General features: G+C 42.1%; 1 protein-coding gene across 4 annotated transcripts in view; it reads right to left on the bottom strand.

Moving 5' to 3' along the window:
* Positions 1-18,063, bottom strand: part of RIOK1 (RIO kinase 1) — a 30,026-nt gene that overhangs the window by 10,798 nt on the left and 1,165 nt on the right. For 2 of the 4 annotated variants that reach the window (XM_060109271.1, XM_060109272.1), the window contains exons 2-14: positions 15,503-15,707; positions 13,324-13,414; positions 12,365-12,434; positions 11,147-11,189; positions 8,229-8,321; positions 6,783-6,895; positions 6,591-6,671; positions 5,201-5,287; positions 4,655-4,792; positions 4,135-4,238; positions 3,822-3,928; positions 1,047-1,112; positions 137-256 (exon numbers count right to left, since the gene is read on the bottom strand). In XM_060109271.1, the coding sequence (XP_059965254.1) occupies positions 137-256; positions 1,047-1,112; positions 3,822-3,928; positions 4,135-4,238; positions 4,655-4,792; positions 5,201-5,287; positions 6,591-6,671; positions 6,783-6,895; positions 8,229-8,321; positions 11,147-11,189; positions 12,365-12,434; positions 13,324-13,414; positions 15,503-15,707 (1,318 nt within the window). Of the gene's footprint in view, positions 1-136; positions 257-1,046; positions 1,113-3,821; positions 3,929-4,134; positions 4,239-4,654; positions 4,793-5,200; positions 5,288-6,590; positions 6,672-6,782; positions 6,896-8,228; positions 8,322-11,146; positions 11,190-12,364; positions 12,435-13,323; positions 13,415-15,502; positions 15,708-16,123; positions 16,254-18,063 lie in introns of all 4 variants that reach the window. The other 2 variants (XM_060109274.1, XM_060109273.1) reach the window with 2 other exon arrangements.

Below are 18,063 nucleotides of genomic sequence, written 5' to 3'. Positions count from 1 at the left end.
CAATGTGTGCAGAGGGTTTGCTAATGTGAAGGGAATGAGCCATCGCACTAGCTTAGAGGCCAACACTCAAGACGGCAGGTCTGGGCCGGCAGCTTCCGCGGTGAGCTTACTTGCTGAAGACAAACCAGCGACTCACGTTGTCCTGCTGGGCGTTCATGGCCATGTCCTCTTCCTTCAATTTCATCATTATATCCATATCCCTCTCATAATTCTTCACTTCATTCAAGGTTCTAGGAATATAAGCTCGCTTAAACACCTAACAGACGCAGAGGAAAAGTAAAATGGAGACTTATTCACATACTTCTCCCATGCACTCAGCATCCTCACCCCATCAAGTCACAGAGGAATTTATCACCATTGTCACCCTCAGTGCTGATATATGGTTACCCTTAGAATAACACTTCTCTCCCCTCGTCTGTATTCCATAAGCCTTTCTGATGGGAGAGAAAGGAGTTGCTGTGAGCAAACACTGCCTGGCTATGCCTAACAAAGGAAGAGGTTCTTTCATGGGAGCATCATCTACCCTGTGCCACAGCTGATGTATATGGGGTACCTTATATTCACCCATCACACCACACACGATAGCTGTGAGAATTATTATTATTTTTTAAAAGCCTACTATGCATCACCTTCACAAAAAAATATACTGACTCGTAAGATTTTTTAAAAGTCTTCCTTTTTACCAAACATGAGTCTTTAAAATCTACAGTGTTACTGAAAGCAACATTTAAATCACTTAAAAATTCACATTAGCAAACTAAAACAGGCTCTTCCTTCTTGAATCACGTCCTCCAAGGGGTTCTGTAAAAATGTTCTCCACGCAGGACAAGGGGCTAACAGGTCACTGAGTGGAAGGATGTAATGGGATGTAAGTTACACAGCCTCGTGCAGCTGAATCGTGTAACATGTTACGGCTCAAGGAAATATCATCATTAAAAAAACCTGCTTATCTATTAAAATTAAGATCATACCCCAGCAATATAAAAAAAAAAAAGACCTCAAGACACAAGTGTTTCCTAAGTCAGTAAACAGATAATACATCTTACCTCTTCATCCACATGATCTTGGCTGGACCTTTCCTCCTTGGTCCTTTGAGATGCTATTTCCATGGCCTTGGATAGAAAACAAAAATCACTTTCCTTTACATTCAACCCACAGAAGACACATCCATTCCCCAATTTCAGTGGAAAGCTGTTCTCGTCTCTCTGGGTACCACCCCTTCACCCTCCGTGTCCTCCAGGGGTACAGGTTAGCTCTCCACGGTAGAACTCACCAAAAAGGCTGCCATCGAACCCAGAAGTTAACAGTATAAATCAAGCTCGTCTAGCCTCAGGGCATCCCTAGACTCTTCCTCAAGAGCAATACTGCTTTGACTAATTTTTAAACGATTAACAAAAATATTTATTAAAGGAAAACTGACACCGAAAGAATGAAAGAACCATTCCTCGATTCTTGAGCTGTCCACGAAGGGGATCGCAGAGCAGCAGGAGGGCCTCTCACCTTGAGCCCATGGCTCTAACGCTGCCGCACGACAGACCCCCGAAGGAAGCTCTCTGAGCAAATGATGACTGACACTAAGAAGGTGACAAAGATTCCATAGATTCTTTGGGCTTGTAAAACTTAAGATTTGTTCTCTAACCTATTTAGAATACATAGAGGAAAGCAAACAGCAGTGGTACTAGAGTTTTTTAAGTTCACACACTAAAATTAGTGCTAAAGAGTTTAAGAAGGGGGCTTCCCTGGTGGTGCAGTGGTTGAGAATCTGCCTGCCAGTGCAGGGGACACGGGTTCATGCCCCGGTCCGGGAAGATCCCACATGCCGCGGAGCGGCTGGGCCCGTGAGCCATGGCCGCTGAGCCTGTGCGTCTGGAGCCTGTGCTCCGCAACAGGAGAGGCCGCGATAGTGAGAGGTCCGTGCACCGCGATGAAGAGTGGCCCCCTCTTGCCGCAACTAGAGAAGGCCCTCGCACAGAAACAAAGACCCAGCACAGTCAAAAATAAAATAGTAAATAAATAAATTAATTTAAAAAAATTATATAAAAAGAAAATTATGTTTAAAAATAAGTTTAAGAATAAAAGTGATGTGATATTTACTTATTCAATTAACGTGATTATTTCCTCTGTGCCAGGTACTGACTAGCTACCAGTGATACAGAATAAAACTCTTGTCCCTTAAGAGTTCATAGCCTAGCAGAGGGTGACAGAATTAAAAAGAACTTCATGTGATAAGAAGGATACAGTGTGACTACTTCCGTTACAAAGTTAGATAATATAGAAAATATACCTATGGAAACAATGATTTCTGCCTGATTTCTCCTCGAGAGCTTTCTGAATTGAGCTTTGAAGTTCCCTAGGCAGAGCAAGATGAGCAAAGGTAGAAATGGGAAGGCATTCCAGGGAAAGGGGAGAGTGTGAAAAGGTGGGATGCACCTGAACACCTGTTTAGGGGCCATGTGTTCAGTACTCTACGATTGCAAGGCAACAAAAGTAAAAACAGATAAACTGGACATCAAAACTAAAAACCTCTGTGCATCCAAGGGTGTGGTCCAGAGTGAAAAGGCAGTCCATGCAACGGGAGAAAACACTGGCAAATCATGTATCTGACAAGGGGTTAAGGATCTCCTAAATATATAAAGAACTTCTATAATTCAACAACAACAAAATAATCGAATTAAAAAATGGGCAGACCTGAATAGACATTTCTCCAAAGACATACAAATGGCCAACAAGCACATGAAAAGATGCTCAACATCACTAATCATTAGGAAAATGTCCATCAAAATTGCAAGACCCCACCTCCCACCCATCAGCTACTCAAAAAACAAAACAAAAAATAAAACCAGAAAATAACGAGTGTTGGTGAGGATGTAAGAACGTGGAGAAACTGGAACCCATGCAGCCTGCTGGTGACAGTGTAAAATGGTGCAGCCACTAGGGAAAATGGTATGGCGGTTCCTCAAAAACTAAAAGTAGAATGACCATATGATCCAGCAATCCCACTTGCAGGTGTACACCCAGAAGAACTGAAAGCAGGGTCTTGAAGAGATATCTGCACACCCATGTTCACAGCAGCATCATTCACAACAGCCAAAATGTGGACGCAACCCAAGTACACATCAAGGGATGAACAGATAAACAAAATGTGGTCTCTACACACAATGGAAGATTATTCAACCTTCAAAAGGAAGGAAATCCGGCGTCAGGCTACACCATGGATGAACCTTCAGGGCATTATGCTCAGTGAAATAAGTCAGCCAAAAAAAGACAAATACTGTATGATTCCACTTATACGAGGTACCTAGAGTAGGTGTCATACACATAAAGCAGAAGGGGCTTGGGAAAGGGAGGGACTGCAAGTCAGTGTTTAATGGGGACAGAATTCGTTTTACAAGATGCAAAAAGTTCCACGGATGGATGCTGGTAATGGATACACAACAGCGTACTTAATGCCACTGAACCATACACTTAAAAATGGTTAAAATGGTAAGTTTTATGCTGTGTATATTTTACCACAATTTTAAAAGTTCTGTGATGCAGAAAGGCCTCTGAGAAACAACAGAAAGGAATTAATGACCAAAAGCTAACAGGTTTCTTACTATACATTCAGAAATTTGACAGCCTGTGTATCTTGCTGATGGTTAAAGTCAAGAAACCTGGCTTTACCATCAGCTTTTTACTACAGCTTGATTCCCCATCTCTGAATTCAGGAGACAGTCTCTGGAAGCTGTCACAATGAACAAAAGTCACGCCGAGCCCTGAGTCCCTCAGAAGTGCAATCACTACCGCTGTTGTTTGTTACTCCCGTCCTGGCCCCACCTCACCTTTGCCAGATACGCGTCCACGTTCTCGTGTGTAACTGACGGATCCGTGATGAATTCAAAGAGTTCTCGCACAGTCATCACGGCGACCCCGTGCTTCAGAAAGAAATCTGTCACAGGAAGACATTCGTGAGAGCTTTGCGAGGGAAGAGGTTGTTAATCCAACCCCTTTATAGAGAAACAAAGAGATAAAAATACCCCACGACCTACACTGGTGTCAGTATCACTGCATCAAACGATTTCGCCCCAAGATTCTCTATCAACGGTTTAACAGAGTGAGAAAACAAGTTGGGGGACAACCCCAGTGTCCACTCACCGTTGACGTTGACGCAGTCCTTCCTCAAGAACTCCAAGGCATGCGGGTGGTCGTGCTCCACAGACTGAGAAACATCAATGATGCACACACCTCCGCCCTGGTACCTGCGGGCCAGGCGCGCCGGGGGTGAGCTGCACGCTGCCTCCAGGCTGGCATGAGGGCTGGGCACGCGGGGCTAGGGCAAACCACGGTTCGCCCACACTCTTGTTTAAACATTTCTACTTTAGTAGCAATGGAAATAACTAATAAAATGAATGAGGTGGGTAAGGAGAAGAGCCGCTTTGACTAACAAGAGATGAAAACAGAAAATTTCTGAAGTCCTTTAGCTCTGCTAATGATCAGAGTGGTCAATTCTGTGACTAAGGCTACCAAAGGCAGGGAACACATCCTATCCTGTGACCTTGTGGAAGCCAACTCCACAACTGGGGAATTTAGCAGGACTTCTTGGACGGGGATTTAGTTCATTTCCCCAAAGGACACGAGGTGACGGCTGGGAGGTGCGCGTGGGCCACATACTCACAGCATGTTGAATTCACTGAGATCCGCGTGCACGAGCCTGGCGTCCTGGTACATTCTCCTCATGTACTCGATCACCTGCGCATACAACTCTCGAGCCTTGGATTCTGATAACTGGACGTTTTTCAAGAGCGGCGCTGGTCTTGAACAAAAATAAAGTGAACAATTCAGATAAACGGACCCAGAACAAGTCTCCTTGCTTCCTAATTCCCATTCTTTTCTTCTACCAATCATCACTGAACAATGTGCTTCACTCCAGAGATACGGTTCTATCAATAAAAAGCTGTCCATAAACAGATGCTTTCCCAGCTGATTGTATGAGACATTCCCCAAAAAACAAGGTGAGCTTTGTTATTCTGAAGCATTTTGGGACTTAAAAACAGTTGAACAAATTAGAAACTCTATGCACTAATACAGTGGGAAAGATTCATTAAAAATATTACAAGACGCAAGGAGCTATTTAAATGGGAAATATTCACATGTTGGATAATTCAAAGCACTTAAAAATACAGTTCTGGGCGTGTAATTATTAGGCCTCCTACACACTCACATGTCGTCTTTGCCAATGAAACTCATGACGAGAACATGACTTCGCAGCAGGATAGGTTCTGGGCACGGGATCTCTGCTGTGTTTAGCCTGTGATATGAAAACAGATAAACGGACAAATGAAAAGCTGAAACAAATCATCTAAAGCACCTTATCTAAAATAACTTACAATAGCTGCAGTGCACAAGACTAGCAGTGCTGTGAGGAAACAGCAGCCAGGCCTCTCGACTGTATTATTTTAGTTCATAAACTCTGAGGCACCCGTGATTTTAAGCGGCACCGTTACACGTCACCAAGAATGGCAAAACGCCAGCAATTCGACTATGACATCCAATAGCCTCCATGGCATAGTTCAATGCCAGAGATGTCAAACTGTGAAGAAATGGGCGCCTTAGAACCGATGACATACAGCAGATATGTTTGCAATTATCTTTTGAGTTGATCAGTGTCAACAATAATGAATAAAAATAGTGGACTCATAGCCAGCGGCTAACTGAGCATAAGAAGATTTCAGAAGGACTTTCAAAACAAGGGAACCGGGCCTCCCTGGTGGCGCAAGTGGTTGAGGGTCCGCCTGCCGATGCGGGGGATACGGGTTCGTGCCCCGGTCTGGGAGGATCCCATATGCCGCGGAGCGGCTGGGCCTGTGAGCCATGGCCGCTGAGCCTGCGCGTCCAGAGCCTGTGCTCCGCAACGGGGGAGGCCACAGCAGTGAGAGGCCCGCATACCGCAAAAAAAAAAAAAAAAACAACAACAAGGGAACCTTGCTGAATACTACTAAAGTATCCAACGTATAGCACCTATGTATAGCATATAAAAAGTTAAAAGATATTTGAAAGGGAGAAAAAACCTTCCAATTTAAAACTTCAATTGAGGAAACTTGATCTCAGATGCCTTTACTTGATACAAAGGTGCCAATGTAAACAAAGAATATATAAATGTGTCCAAAATGGGACTGAAGAAGAGGAAACTACGATAAAGAGCTTAGGGCCTAACAAAATTGTCTAAAACCCCAACACCTATAAAAAAAATGACACATTATTCTCACCACCTGATTGTGTCACTTCCCTGCTTCAAATCCCGTAACGGCTCTTTATCATCCTCAGTATAAATTCTAAACCTTTTCACATGGCTCCCAAAGCTTTTCACATGACCCAGCCTTGCAGAATAAATGTGAGTTGGGGCAAAATTCTCCTGTAATGGGTTTGTAAAACAGGAGAGAGAAGGTAGCTCCTATTTGCTTGGAAATGTGTTTCCTCTGCTCACCTCTGCAGATCTAATGGAGCTCTACGAGACCCTATCTTTGGACAGAACCACACCAGGACCTACTGAGAGGAAAGCTCTGAGGCTGACATGCAGACACAGCACAGACAGCCCCCCCCGAGACAGTCACCTGATTAAGTTCCTCATTTCCTTTTCTGCCCACGTTTTCACCATTTTTCTGGGGTTGCCTTTACAGTAGCCATGGCGAAACCTTGAATGAGAAAAATATTTGCTATTTCAATCATTCCATTATTCTAGTTTTTATTTTTAGGATATAGAAATCAAGTCACCTGGGGAAAAAAAAAAAAAAACCTGAGCTCACCTGAATTCCCCACTGACATACTTATCCCGGTCTTTGAACAGCAAAATAGAAGTTTTATAAATTTTGATTGCCCTGCTCTCTCCATTTGCTGTGCGAGCATGATAGACATTAGCCTGTTTTAAGTCAAAAACAAAGAAAATTAAGTTGGTGTGAAATAACTATACGTAGTATTTTACTTTTGCAATCTATTTGAGTCTATCCTCAAAGGTTAAAAAAAAAGTCAAGTGAACTGAAATTCTGTGCATAAGGAACACTATCCTCTTTTGAATATGTGAATTAAAATATAAAACATCACTCCAAAAGGCACAGTAAGTATACCTCCAACTTACATGTATAGTAAAGGCCAATTTAAACACACGTGAGACAGACACAGAAAACAAACTTACGGTTACCAAAGGGGAAAGGTGAGGAAGAGGGGGATAAATTAGGAATTTGGGATTAACAGATACACACGACTATATATAAAACAGATAACCAACAAGGACCTACTGTAGGGCACAAGGAACTCTACGCTATATTTTTAATACCCTATATGGGAAAAGAAACTGAAAAAGTATATATATAAAAATATATATAAATATATGTGTGTGTGTATATATAAAATGGAATCACTCTGCTGTGCACCTGAAACTAGGACAACATTGAAAATCAACTATACTTCAAAAAAAAATAAATAAATTGAAAAAATAGGTTTTTAAATTAAATAAATAAATATACACATACATACATACATACACGTGAGAAGTGGTTTCAAACATTTTTGTATTTCAAGTATGTGGAAAATATCTGAAGACATTCTTACATCTCATGATTTATAAAGTGAATTTTACTGAGAACTGCTTCCCACAGAATGAGTTGCTAATAGAAAAGCAGCATGCCATATATAAAGAAAACAATGAGAAGGACATTTGTTGGCTAACAGAAACTAGACCATGACCCCCTGTCCCAGCAGTAACCGTCTGACCACCTGAACTCACTGCTGGGCACACCTGGATGGACTCCATGACCCAGGACCAAAGTCCTTACACGCACAACTTCCTACCCGGCCATAAACATTAATAAAGCCATTTAAAAAATTTTTTTATTAGAGTACAGTTGATTTACCATGTTGTGTTAGTTTCTACTGTACAGCAAATTGATTTAGTTATACATATACACATATCCACTCTTTTTTAGATTATTTTCCCATATAGGCCATTACTGAGTATTGAGTAGAGTTCCCTGTGCTCTACAGCAGGTCCTTATTAGTTATCTATTTTATATAGCATGTAATAAAGACATTTTTAAGAAATGGCACTGATTAAACTATCCTGGCTTGTATATGGGGTTTTTGTTTTTTCTTTTCTTTTTAAAGGCACAATTTATTTACTAAGTGCCTTAGTTTCATCTGGTATCTGAAATCAGAAAACTAACATGGAAGCATCAGGCATCCCAAGAATCGCTCACTTCTTTTCCTGTGCTAATGCAGCCATTGATCTCTGATATGATTCCTCTCGTCAACATCTTGAACAATATCATTCGTGTTCTGGGATCCAACACCTAAAAAGAAATGCAAGAAGTACAAAGTTCAGAGAGCACCAAATATTTCTCACTGAAGCGTTAGACAAACTGAAGAGCAAAGGCACTATGCAATCCTGCTCGACTACAGAAGAGTCACTACTGTGGTGCTTTTGTTCACTCTCACTTTTAGTGAATAAAATGTGAGGTGAGGGCTTCCCTGGTGGCGCAGTGGTTGAGAGTCCGCCTGCCGATGCAGGGGACACGGGTTCATGCCCCGGTCCGGGAAGATCCCACATGCCGCGGAGCGGCTGGGCCCGTGAGCCATGGCCGCTGAGCCTGCGCGTCCGGAGCCTGTGCTCCGCAGCGGGAGAGGCCACAACAGTGAGAGGCCCACGTACCGCAAAAAAATAAAAAAAAATGTGAGGTGAGACCAAAGGAACCAAAGAGACAAGAAACCAGCAAGTTCATTCAGTCGTGCAATCAAAGGCTACCAAGTCCAAGAGAATCTGCAACTGAGTCTAGACCAATGTTAGCTAACAGAAATACAATCAAACCAGAGGAAACTGTCTTTTCCAGTCATCGGTCAACAGGTGAAATTAATCTGAATAGATTTTATGTAACCCAATACATCTAAAACATTATCATTTCAATATGTAATCAATATAAAAAGTTATTAGGGAGAGATTTAACACTCTGTTTTTTACACGAACCCTTCAAAACCTGGTGTGTGTGTGCATTTCTAGCACGTTGCAAGTCATGCTAGCTGCACCACATAAGCTCCGTGGTGGCTGCACTGGATAAGAAGCTTTAAAGTGGCAACCAGCATCCTACAGTTCACAAGTCATATCAGCCACAGCCTGTTTTTCTATAGCCTGAAAGCTGAAAATGGTTTTTAATTTTAAAAATATTTATTAAAGGGACTTCCCTGGTGGCACAGTGGTTAAGAATCCGCTTACCAATGCAGGGGACACGGTTCAAGCCCTGGTCTGGGAAGATCCCACATCTAAGCCCGGGAGCCACAACTACTGAGCCCGCGTGCCACAGCTACTGAAGCCCTGGCGCCTGGAGCCAGTGCTCCACAACAAAGAGAAGTCCCTGCAATGAAGAGTGGCCCCTGCTCGCCACAACTAGAGAAAGCCCACGCGCAGCAACGAAGACCCAATGCAGCCAAAAATAAATAAGTAAAAAAAAAAAAAAAAAATTGATTAAAAAAAATTGTAGCCCACAATGCCTAAAGTATTTATTACTTAGCCCTTTAAAGAAAGAGTTCGCAGAGCCCTGCTAGAGATGAGTAGATCAGGGAAAGGCGTTCCTTCAAAGTCAGAGCAGTCAACCTTGAGCACAAAGGACCCTCAAATTCTCTTTAACAAACAGGAGGCAATGAATTTAAAGCCTGAGGCTGTTCACACGTGAAACTGAGGCCGCTGCACGTTTACATGCAATTCCCAGGGCCAGCGCCAGCACTCCTTGGGCACAGGCAGCCCTCCAGCTCCAGGCAGGGGACAGTGAAAGTGGCCAGAACTAACTATAGTTCAGGGCCTACCCTTCTACGAGGTGGCTGTCGTCGCACAAGAAACCTAAGGTTAACAGAAACAAAACAGCCTTGTAAGACCGGAGGACTAAAAGCAAACGACAACCACGGCAACTAGAGCAGAAAGCAAGGCAAGTGAGTAAAGAGGCAGTAACTGCTGCTCCTTCTCTGCGCGCAGGTAAACAGAGGGCAAGTAAGCTGGGTGAGTAGGAATCTGCGTAGAGACCTAGGCTTCTGCAAGATCGCTGGGGAGCCAAGTGAGAGGCCCAGGAAGGAGCAATGGGCCCAAATAGCTGAAAACAAAATAGGGGAAGAGAAATAGGAGAGGCAGGTCAACTTACAAACACATATTTTTAAAAGACAGTTTAAGTCTCAAGATATACACTCTTGTTCAAAATTAGTTTCCCAAGAGAAAAAGGATTTCAGGTCTTTGAAAATGAAAGCTGCCTCATCTCTGTGAGTTGGACCACACTTTGTTCTCAGTCACAAAAGAGAATACACAAAATAAATAAATTAGAGGATGACAAAGACACAGATCCCAGACCTGACCTGCTCCCGCCAGACTGAAGGTGGAATTCTTCATTTGCACAAATGGGTTGGAGCTCAGGTTGGGTGTGACTCCCTTGGGATGGAGGTGGATAGAGTGCGTGCTTGTGTCTTAAACCAAGAACCTGTAGGGCGAAGAGGCTACTATTCGAAACGTGTTTGTGTGTATATGTACGGGTCGGGGAGGGTGGTAGGCAGCAGAAGCAACGTTCTGAACTGTTTTATCACTCTCTTCACGGCAAAAATTTGGGCCAATCCTAATACCCAATTACAACCCTCTACATGTGGGAAAATCAGGGGCTGATTTTTCCCCATTCTTGAATAAAGAATAAAACAAGCATGACTTCTAAACCAAGTAAGGGATTCTAATTGAAAATGTGAAGGCATTATCTGTCTACCCCTCTCTCTCTCTCACACACACACACTTTGTGGGTGATACCTGACTCACCACCTGGGAAGGCTCACAAAATCCCTGCAGACCTTGTTTAAGACAAAAGAAAAGATTTCTGGTCTTACAGTCAATTCTGCTTCCCCCTAGAAGATGAAAGCATTGCGTGGTGGCTTCACAGGGCCACAGGAAGGGGGGCATGATTCCAATTTATCTATTAATAGTCCTATTAGCAATAAAGCAAAAGGTAGCTCTCTAAACTCAAAGAAGGAGCAATTTTACATAGAAGCAGATCTAGGTGACATGAGCATTAAGCAAGAAGGATGAAAGCAAATTACAACTCAAAGACGGAAGAAATGCTACTTTAAAATAAGGGCTTGCAACACATTTCAACCGTACCTGTTCTACAGTTGCTCGGTCCGACTTATCTTTGATGCGATACCTAAGGCAGAACCAAAAAAACAGAAGTGACATTCAAAATTCAGAGAAGCCAAAATCAAAAGTTTCTAAATGTACATCGTTCCATGAAATTCCTAAGCAGGTAGTTCCTTTAATAACACGCTTCACGACCTCATCATAGTTTCATCACTTTGTGAAACTTCATTTCCCCTTAATAAGCAATTCAGTGCCCTAGGGCAAAAGGAGCATATCTGCAGTAAGAAAAAAAAAAAAATGCCATCCATGTTTCAGAAGCATTAAATAAGTAGAGCAGTGGGATAAAGTGAACTATGTCTGAAAAAAGAAAACATCAAGTCTGTAACTACTGTCCTTAGACCTTTAATGATTATATTAGTATAGAATTAAAGTCCTATACAAGGCTTTCTCTTCAGAGTCCTTTTCTACAAAGACACAAGTTTTTATCATTTCAAGACAGTTACTGCATTAAAACGCAGGCTCTGATGGCTTTGGCTCACACTAAGTGACTCAATTCACAGACTAACCTTAACTATTAACAAAGATACAAACAGACACTTAAATGAAATAAGAAATGCTGTTTCTCAAAAAGCTGGTATCCCTTGGGCATAACAATAAACTAGAAGAAAACTGGTTTTTAAGTTCAGTTCTAACACTGCCATTTATATGATCTTAGAGTCACTTTCTATAATATATTGTTAATGCCTTAGAGCCATTAACAATAGGAGGTTAGCCAGATCTTAAACATTTGGCTTTGAGAACAGAGTTGTAAATGAAAACTGTTCTCTGTTGTATCACTATTTAGTTTTAAATCTGCCCTTAAATTTTTAAAAATATTCCATGGAAGGGAACAATTCTTAATAAGTTCTAAAAAGGGAACATTTTTATACTCTAACATTCTAGTTCAAACTGTAATGTACACACACTGTTCCCCTCCTGAGAGCACATTCGTGAATTTCACAAGATTATAGTTTTAGCACAGATTTCTTAAGAAAACTCATCTAATATTTTCAACCTACAAAGGCATAGGATACCCTCATTTAAACTTAAAAAAATTTTTAAAAAAGAATTGGTTCAGGTACACAAAGGAACATCCTTTGCAAAAGAATTATGACAAAGATGCTACTAATTTGTCTAGAATTAGTTCCTACCAGTCAGGTTTTGTTTTATTTATTTATTTTATATACTTGAAATATTACTTACATATCTGCTTCCTTTTGTCTAAACTTTCCCGTGACTTTGTTTATGACACAATCAGTAACGTTCAGTTTTTCTAAAAAAAACAAAAAAAACCCACAACATAAACAACATGTAAGACAAAAGTTTCTGACTAGCATACTTTCTGCCTTCTCCATTTTCTAAATACTTTATTATACATAGTATCTATCGTAGTAATGAAAAGTGTTTAATGTTTTTAAGGGCAAGCGCTAAGTTGTGCTTCCTTACTCACAAGGATTGTCACTTTCATCATGACAGCCGTCATTTCTGAGCCATAAAAATCTAGATCCAGAAATCTCTCAAAACTACTTTACCTATGTTTTAGGTATGTTGAATTTCAGACTTTTAAAATATTTTGTACGACTAACATAGATAATATAACTGCCTGTATTCCAAGTTAATTCTAAAAATGTCAGTTTCATTTCAAATTATGGGCCTGTGATAGGCAATGATGAGATATGAGAGATGCTGTACCAGGTCCGTAACGGTCAGCGTCTACGAGAGAAGGATGACACTGCATTTCCCAAGTGGCTTCAAATCCACATTCTGATTCCTTGCTTTCAATAGCTCACTAAATGATTAATGCCACACAAAAAGTTTCTAGTAAAACAAAACGTAATTATACTCAATAGCCTAGTGTTTTCAACATTCTACTACGAGATAATCCTATTACAAAATCTAATACAAAACAGACAATAACTTGAATGGGTATGTGTAACTTCGTATTTCTACAACAGGAGAGAAAACACAACTAAAAAAGTATAAGCTAAAGTCTTTCCTTGAAGCCATGTTTTTAAATGACTAAGTTTTTAATTTTCTCTAAGCATTAGTATTTAGTCAGTAACACAGAATATATCCACTGCTTAATCTAATAAAATTTTATAACACTTTGTGGTTTTTGAATTTCTCACAGCCCAGTAAGGAAATGTATCTTAAAAACTCACCTAGATTAATTTTATTCTCAAATTTCCTTAAGACCTTGTCTGATGGAGTAGACATTTTGGCTGAATTGAAGCTGGGAGTCTGTCGATTTGCCTGGAAGAAATGAGTTCCAGAGACTAAAGCTCTAATTATAAATACAAGCCTAAGGTTCATAACGTTTTCTCCCTTAGTATTAATTAATTAATTTATGGCTGCGTTGGGTCTTTGTTGCTGCATGGCGGCTTTCTCTAGTTGCAGTGAGCAGGGCTACTCTTCGTTGTTGTGCGTGACTCATTGTGGTGGCTTCTCTTGTTGCGGAGCACAGGCTCTAGGCACGCAGGCTTCAGTAGTTGTGGCATGCGAGCTCAGTAGTTGTGGCTTGCGGGCTCTAGAGCGCAGGCTCAGTAGTTGTGGTGCATGGGCATGTGGGATTGCTCTGAGGCATGTGGGATCTTCCCTGACCAGGGATCGAACCCAGATCCCCTGCATTGGCAGATGGATTCCTAACCACTGCACCACCAAGGAAGTCCCATAGTTAACTATTAAAGTATCAAAACTTAGGGGAGTACCCTAAGGGAAGGGAAGGATCAATCAAATTTGCCCAAGAAGTTTTTTAAAAAGGCATTTGTGGGCTTCCCTGGTGGCGCAGTGGTTAAGAATCCACCTGCCAATGCAGGAGAGACAAGGGTTTGAGCCCTGGTCCAGGAAGATCCCACATGCCGCAGAGCAACTCAGCCCGTGTGCCACAACTACTGAGCCTGCGATCTAGAGCCCACGAGCCACAACTACTGAAGTCCGTGCGCCTAGAGTCCATGCTCTGCAATGAGAAGCCACAGAAATAAGCCCGCACACCACAACGAAGAGTAGCCCCCGCTCGCCGCAACTAGAGAAAAGACTGCGTGCAGCAACGAAGACCCAATGCAGCCAAAAATAAATAAAATTAAAAAAAAATTATTTTTTTAAAAAAGGCATTTGAAATAGGACAAAGTCACTGGCTAAAATAAAGTCTATATAATCTGCATTTTTGCTTTTGTTTCTAACCTCTCTACATACCTCTAACATATTCATTATTATAAATAACAAATTAAAATTAAACACATTTTTCTAATTTGACTGGTTTCTAGATTTAAAATGTGAGAACGTTCATGTACCCCCAAGTGTATAATAAAGAGCTAAGACCAACGTTAAACTGGTTCCAGGAATTTCACTTTGGGCTTAGTGTCTCAAGAGAGGGAAAGATTAAGTACAAGGCTTAGCACTTAGACTGGTGCAATGCACAAACTGAAGTAATGGGGAAAAAAAAGGGAAGAGAGGGGAGACAATATCCAGAACCTATAAATAAGAGAACAGAGATTAAAAGGGCCTGTCACAAGGACTGATTCAGTCCTGGTATCTAAGTGTGAACTTGGAGGCTGAGTAGTTTCTTATTTACAGGGAACTTAAAAATTGTTTTCTATTAAATATAACTTAAAATAATACATGTTCACAGTAGAAACCACAGGTAAAATTTTAATTACCTGTAAGCCCAGCGCCCAAAGATTAACAGTTAACATTTAAGCATATATATTTCCCCCCTTAGCTTTATTAAAAGAAATCCCACCTTTCAGTTACTCAATTCTAGAACCACAAAAAGTCCTTTTCAAAAAGAAGACATGGGCCTCCCTGGTGGCGCAGTGGTTGAGAGTCCGTCTGCCGATGCAGGGGATACGGGTTCGTGCCCCGGTCTGGGAGGATCCCATATGCCGCGGAGCGGCTGGGCCCGTGAGCCATGGCCGCTGGGCCTGCGCGTCCGGAGCCTGTGCTCCGCAACGGGAGAGGCCGCAACAGTGAGAGGCCCACATAACGCAAAAAAAAGGAAAAAAAAAAAAAAAAAAAAAAAAAGAAATGCCACCTTTCAGTTACTCAATTCTAGAACCACAAAAAGTCCTTTTCAAAAAGAAGACATGGGCTTCCCTGGTGGCGCAGTGGTTGAGAGTCCGCCTGCCGATGCAGGGGACACGGGTTCGTGCCCTGGTCCAGGAAGATCCCACATGCCGCGGAGCGGCTGGGCCTGTGAGCCATGGCCACTGAGCCTGCGCGCCAGGAGCCTGTGCTCCGCAACGGGAGAGGCCACAACAGTGAGAAGCCCGCGTACCACCAAAAAAAAAAAAGAAGAAGACATAAGCAGACAATGCAAAGATGTACAGGGTCGTCATCAGGTACCTGCAGGTTACTCCCTCCACCTGAGGCTGAACACCTGGTCAGTTTACCAAATCCATCGTCCCAGTCCCAGTCATCATCGTCGTCATAATCTTCCTCCTCCTCCCTTTCTATCTCACCTTCACCCATCTTCTCATTCACGTTATTCTGAAGGTCTTCAAACAGAATATCACCTTCCTCTTTGACAGTCTTCAAGTCAATGTTTTCACTGGAAATAACAATGTTTTGGCATGTTTACACATACTCTAATTGGATTTGCATATGTATTTATTTATGATATAGTAGGCTACATCTATACCAATAAATCTAAAAGGTTCCCTTACAACATCTCCCAATAACCTCAAACTTAACACCAAGTTCTCCTGTTTCTCAGGTTTCTGTTCCAGCTGTTCACTTATTCTCCAGGTTCTACCATGGAAGAAGTACATAAGGTTGTTAAATCCACCCCTGCCTTAATGAAGTTAGAATTTATATTACCATCTTCTCTGCTGAATGAACTAACTCTGATGAGTACACCAGACCTGAACTTCAAGAAAACCATTCACAGAGCTGCTTTAAGAAGGGGTGGGGGAAGCCTTCTGACCAAACTTGGGAATAAGTCTAAAGCCTTATTTCAAGCCTTACCTTGAACTCAATTATCATTCTGCAACAAAAGGAGCCGTATCAAGACTTGTGTTACACAAAGAACTTCAAATCACCCTTGCTCAAGTAGGGAAGGACGGTGAAGAGAAGCAGCACAAATGGGAGAAGGAGGCTGGGTATAAGTAAAGAGGAGAAGCGGAGACTGTCAAACCCAGAGAACTGGCCCAGAGTAAAGGGAGCACAACTAACAGGGTCTTTTTATGCCACGTGGGAATTCAGACGCGTGTTACTGTATCTTCTTAGTTTTTCAAGAGAAGCCAGAACTCTGGGTTTTTGTGTAAAACCTCCCGCATACCTGGTATATTCAACTTGAACAAACCACTGTGCACACCAAACACAACATGTCTGCAGGTCAGATTCCAGAGGCAGTACTACCAGTTTTGAGCCTTCAGGTGGAGAACAAGTACAGAAACCACATAAAACACATGATGATATGCCCTACCAGATTAAACACAGTCAGACAGTGGTTTAAGTAAATTCAGATTATCGATCCTGTCTGCCTGCTGATGCAGGGGACATGGGTTCATGCCCCGGTCTGGGAGGATCCCACATGCTGCGGAGCCGCTGGGCCCGCGAGCCATGGCCGCTGAGTCTGCGCGTCCAGAGCCTGTGCTCCGCAACGGGACAGGCCACAACAGTGAGAGGACCGTGTACTGAAAAAAAAAAAAAAAAAAAAAAAAAAGATTATCGATCCTGACTCATTAACTAGCCATGGCTTAGAGGGCTCCAAATCTCCACGGATATGGGTGGGAAGAGAACAAATAATCAGTAAACCCCTGTTGTTGACTAGGATTTCATAAACACAATCCGTAAGTCTATCCTTCAATTGCCAATAACCTAGAGTGGCATGATAAAGCTATACCTTCATTTGTACCACGGCCTCCCCACCTCGGCTGGACAATTCCCTGTTGAGGGCGGTTGTCCTGTGCCTCAAGGATGTTCAGGAGCATCTCTGGTCCCTGCCTTCCAGACGCCACCAGCGCACCTCCCCCCCCCCGCTATGACAAACAAAAATGTCTCTAAAGTCCCAGGAGTGGGCAAAATCTGCCGTGTTTCTATCTTCATAATGCCTAGTGTACACTCATGACCGTTAACTACTCACCAGCCACACTGGCTGTGTTTCTTCTTCCCACTTAACTTAGTCCTTAAGGCCTTCTGTACGCTCATCTGAAAACGTAGTTCTGGATGCCCTTCTCATTTCTCTGGCTAAATCCTATGTATCCTTCCAGTATTGGCCTACTATCTTTGCTCAGGAAAGTCTGTCCTGTTCTTTACCCACTTCTCCTTTGTACTACTTACCCAAATCTAATACAAATAATTTGTCTAATTATTCGATATGCTTCCCCTGGCAGAGTGCAAGCTCTGTGTCATTCAGGGGAGTATTTACCAACGTATCACGATCAACTAACAAGAGATCTGACGCACAGAAAGTGATCAACCTATATTTACTGAAATTAATAAAATCTATGTGTAGTGAATCCTTACTATAAAGTAAAAACCATTTTCTTGGAATTCCAAAATGAACTCTATGTTTCATTTTGCTTTCAAGTAGGAGTTATCCTTAATTCCTTTTGCCTCTCACTTCACATCTAACCTACCGTTACACCCTGTCCCTTCGCCCTCCAAAACACCCCTAGCTTGATCCCGTCATCTTTGAACTCAATTACCTGAGTACTTTTGAACTGTGTCCACCTTTGCCCTCCAAAATCATCTCCTCTAGAGCAGAATGAGTCCTTTAAATCATACATCAGGTGATGTCACTGCCCTGCAAAAAGTCCTCCTGTGGCTTTCTATAAGACCTAGAATAATATCTCAAAACCTTACCATCACTTGTAACGCTCTTCATGCTCTGGCCCCTTCTCACTTCTGTATCATTACCAACCAATCTCCTCAACTACCTGCACTGTGCTCTCTAGGCACAA

This window comes from Mesoplodon densirostris, chromosome 10 (genome assembly GCF_025265405.1).
Source record: "Mesoplodon densirostris isolate mMesDen1 chromosome 10, mMesDen1 primary haplotype, whole genome shotgun sequence".
Lineage (NCBI taxonomy): Eukaryota > Metazoa > Chordata > Mammalia > Artiodactyla > Ziphiidae > Mesoplodon > Mesoplodon densirostris.
Note: the sequence above shows the minus strand (reverse complement) of the source record. Positions and strands in the feature narration are given on the sequence as shown.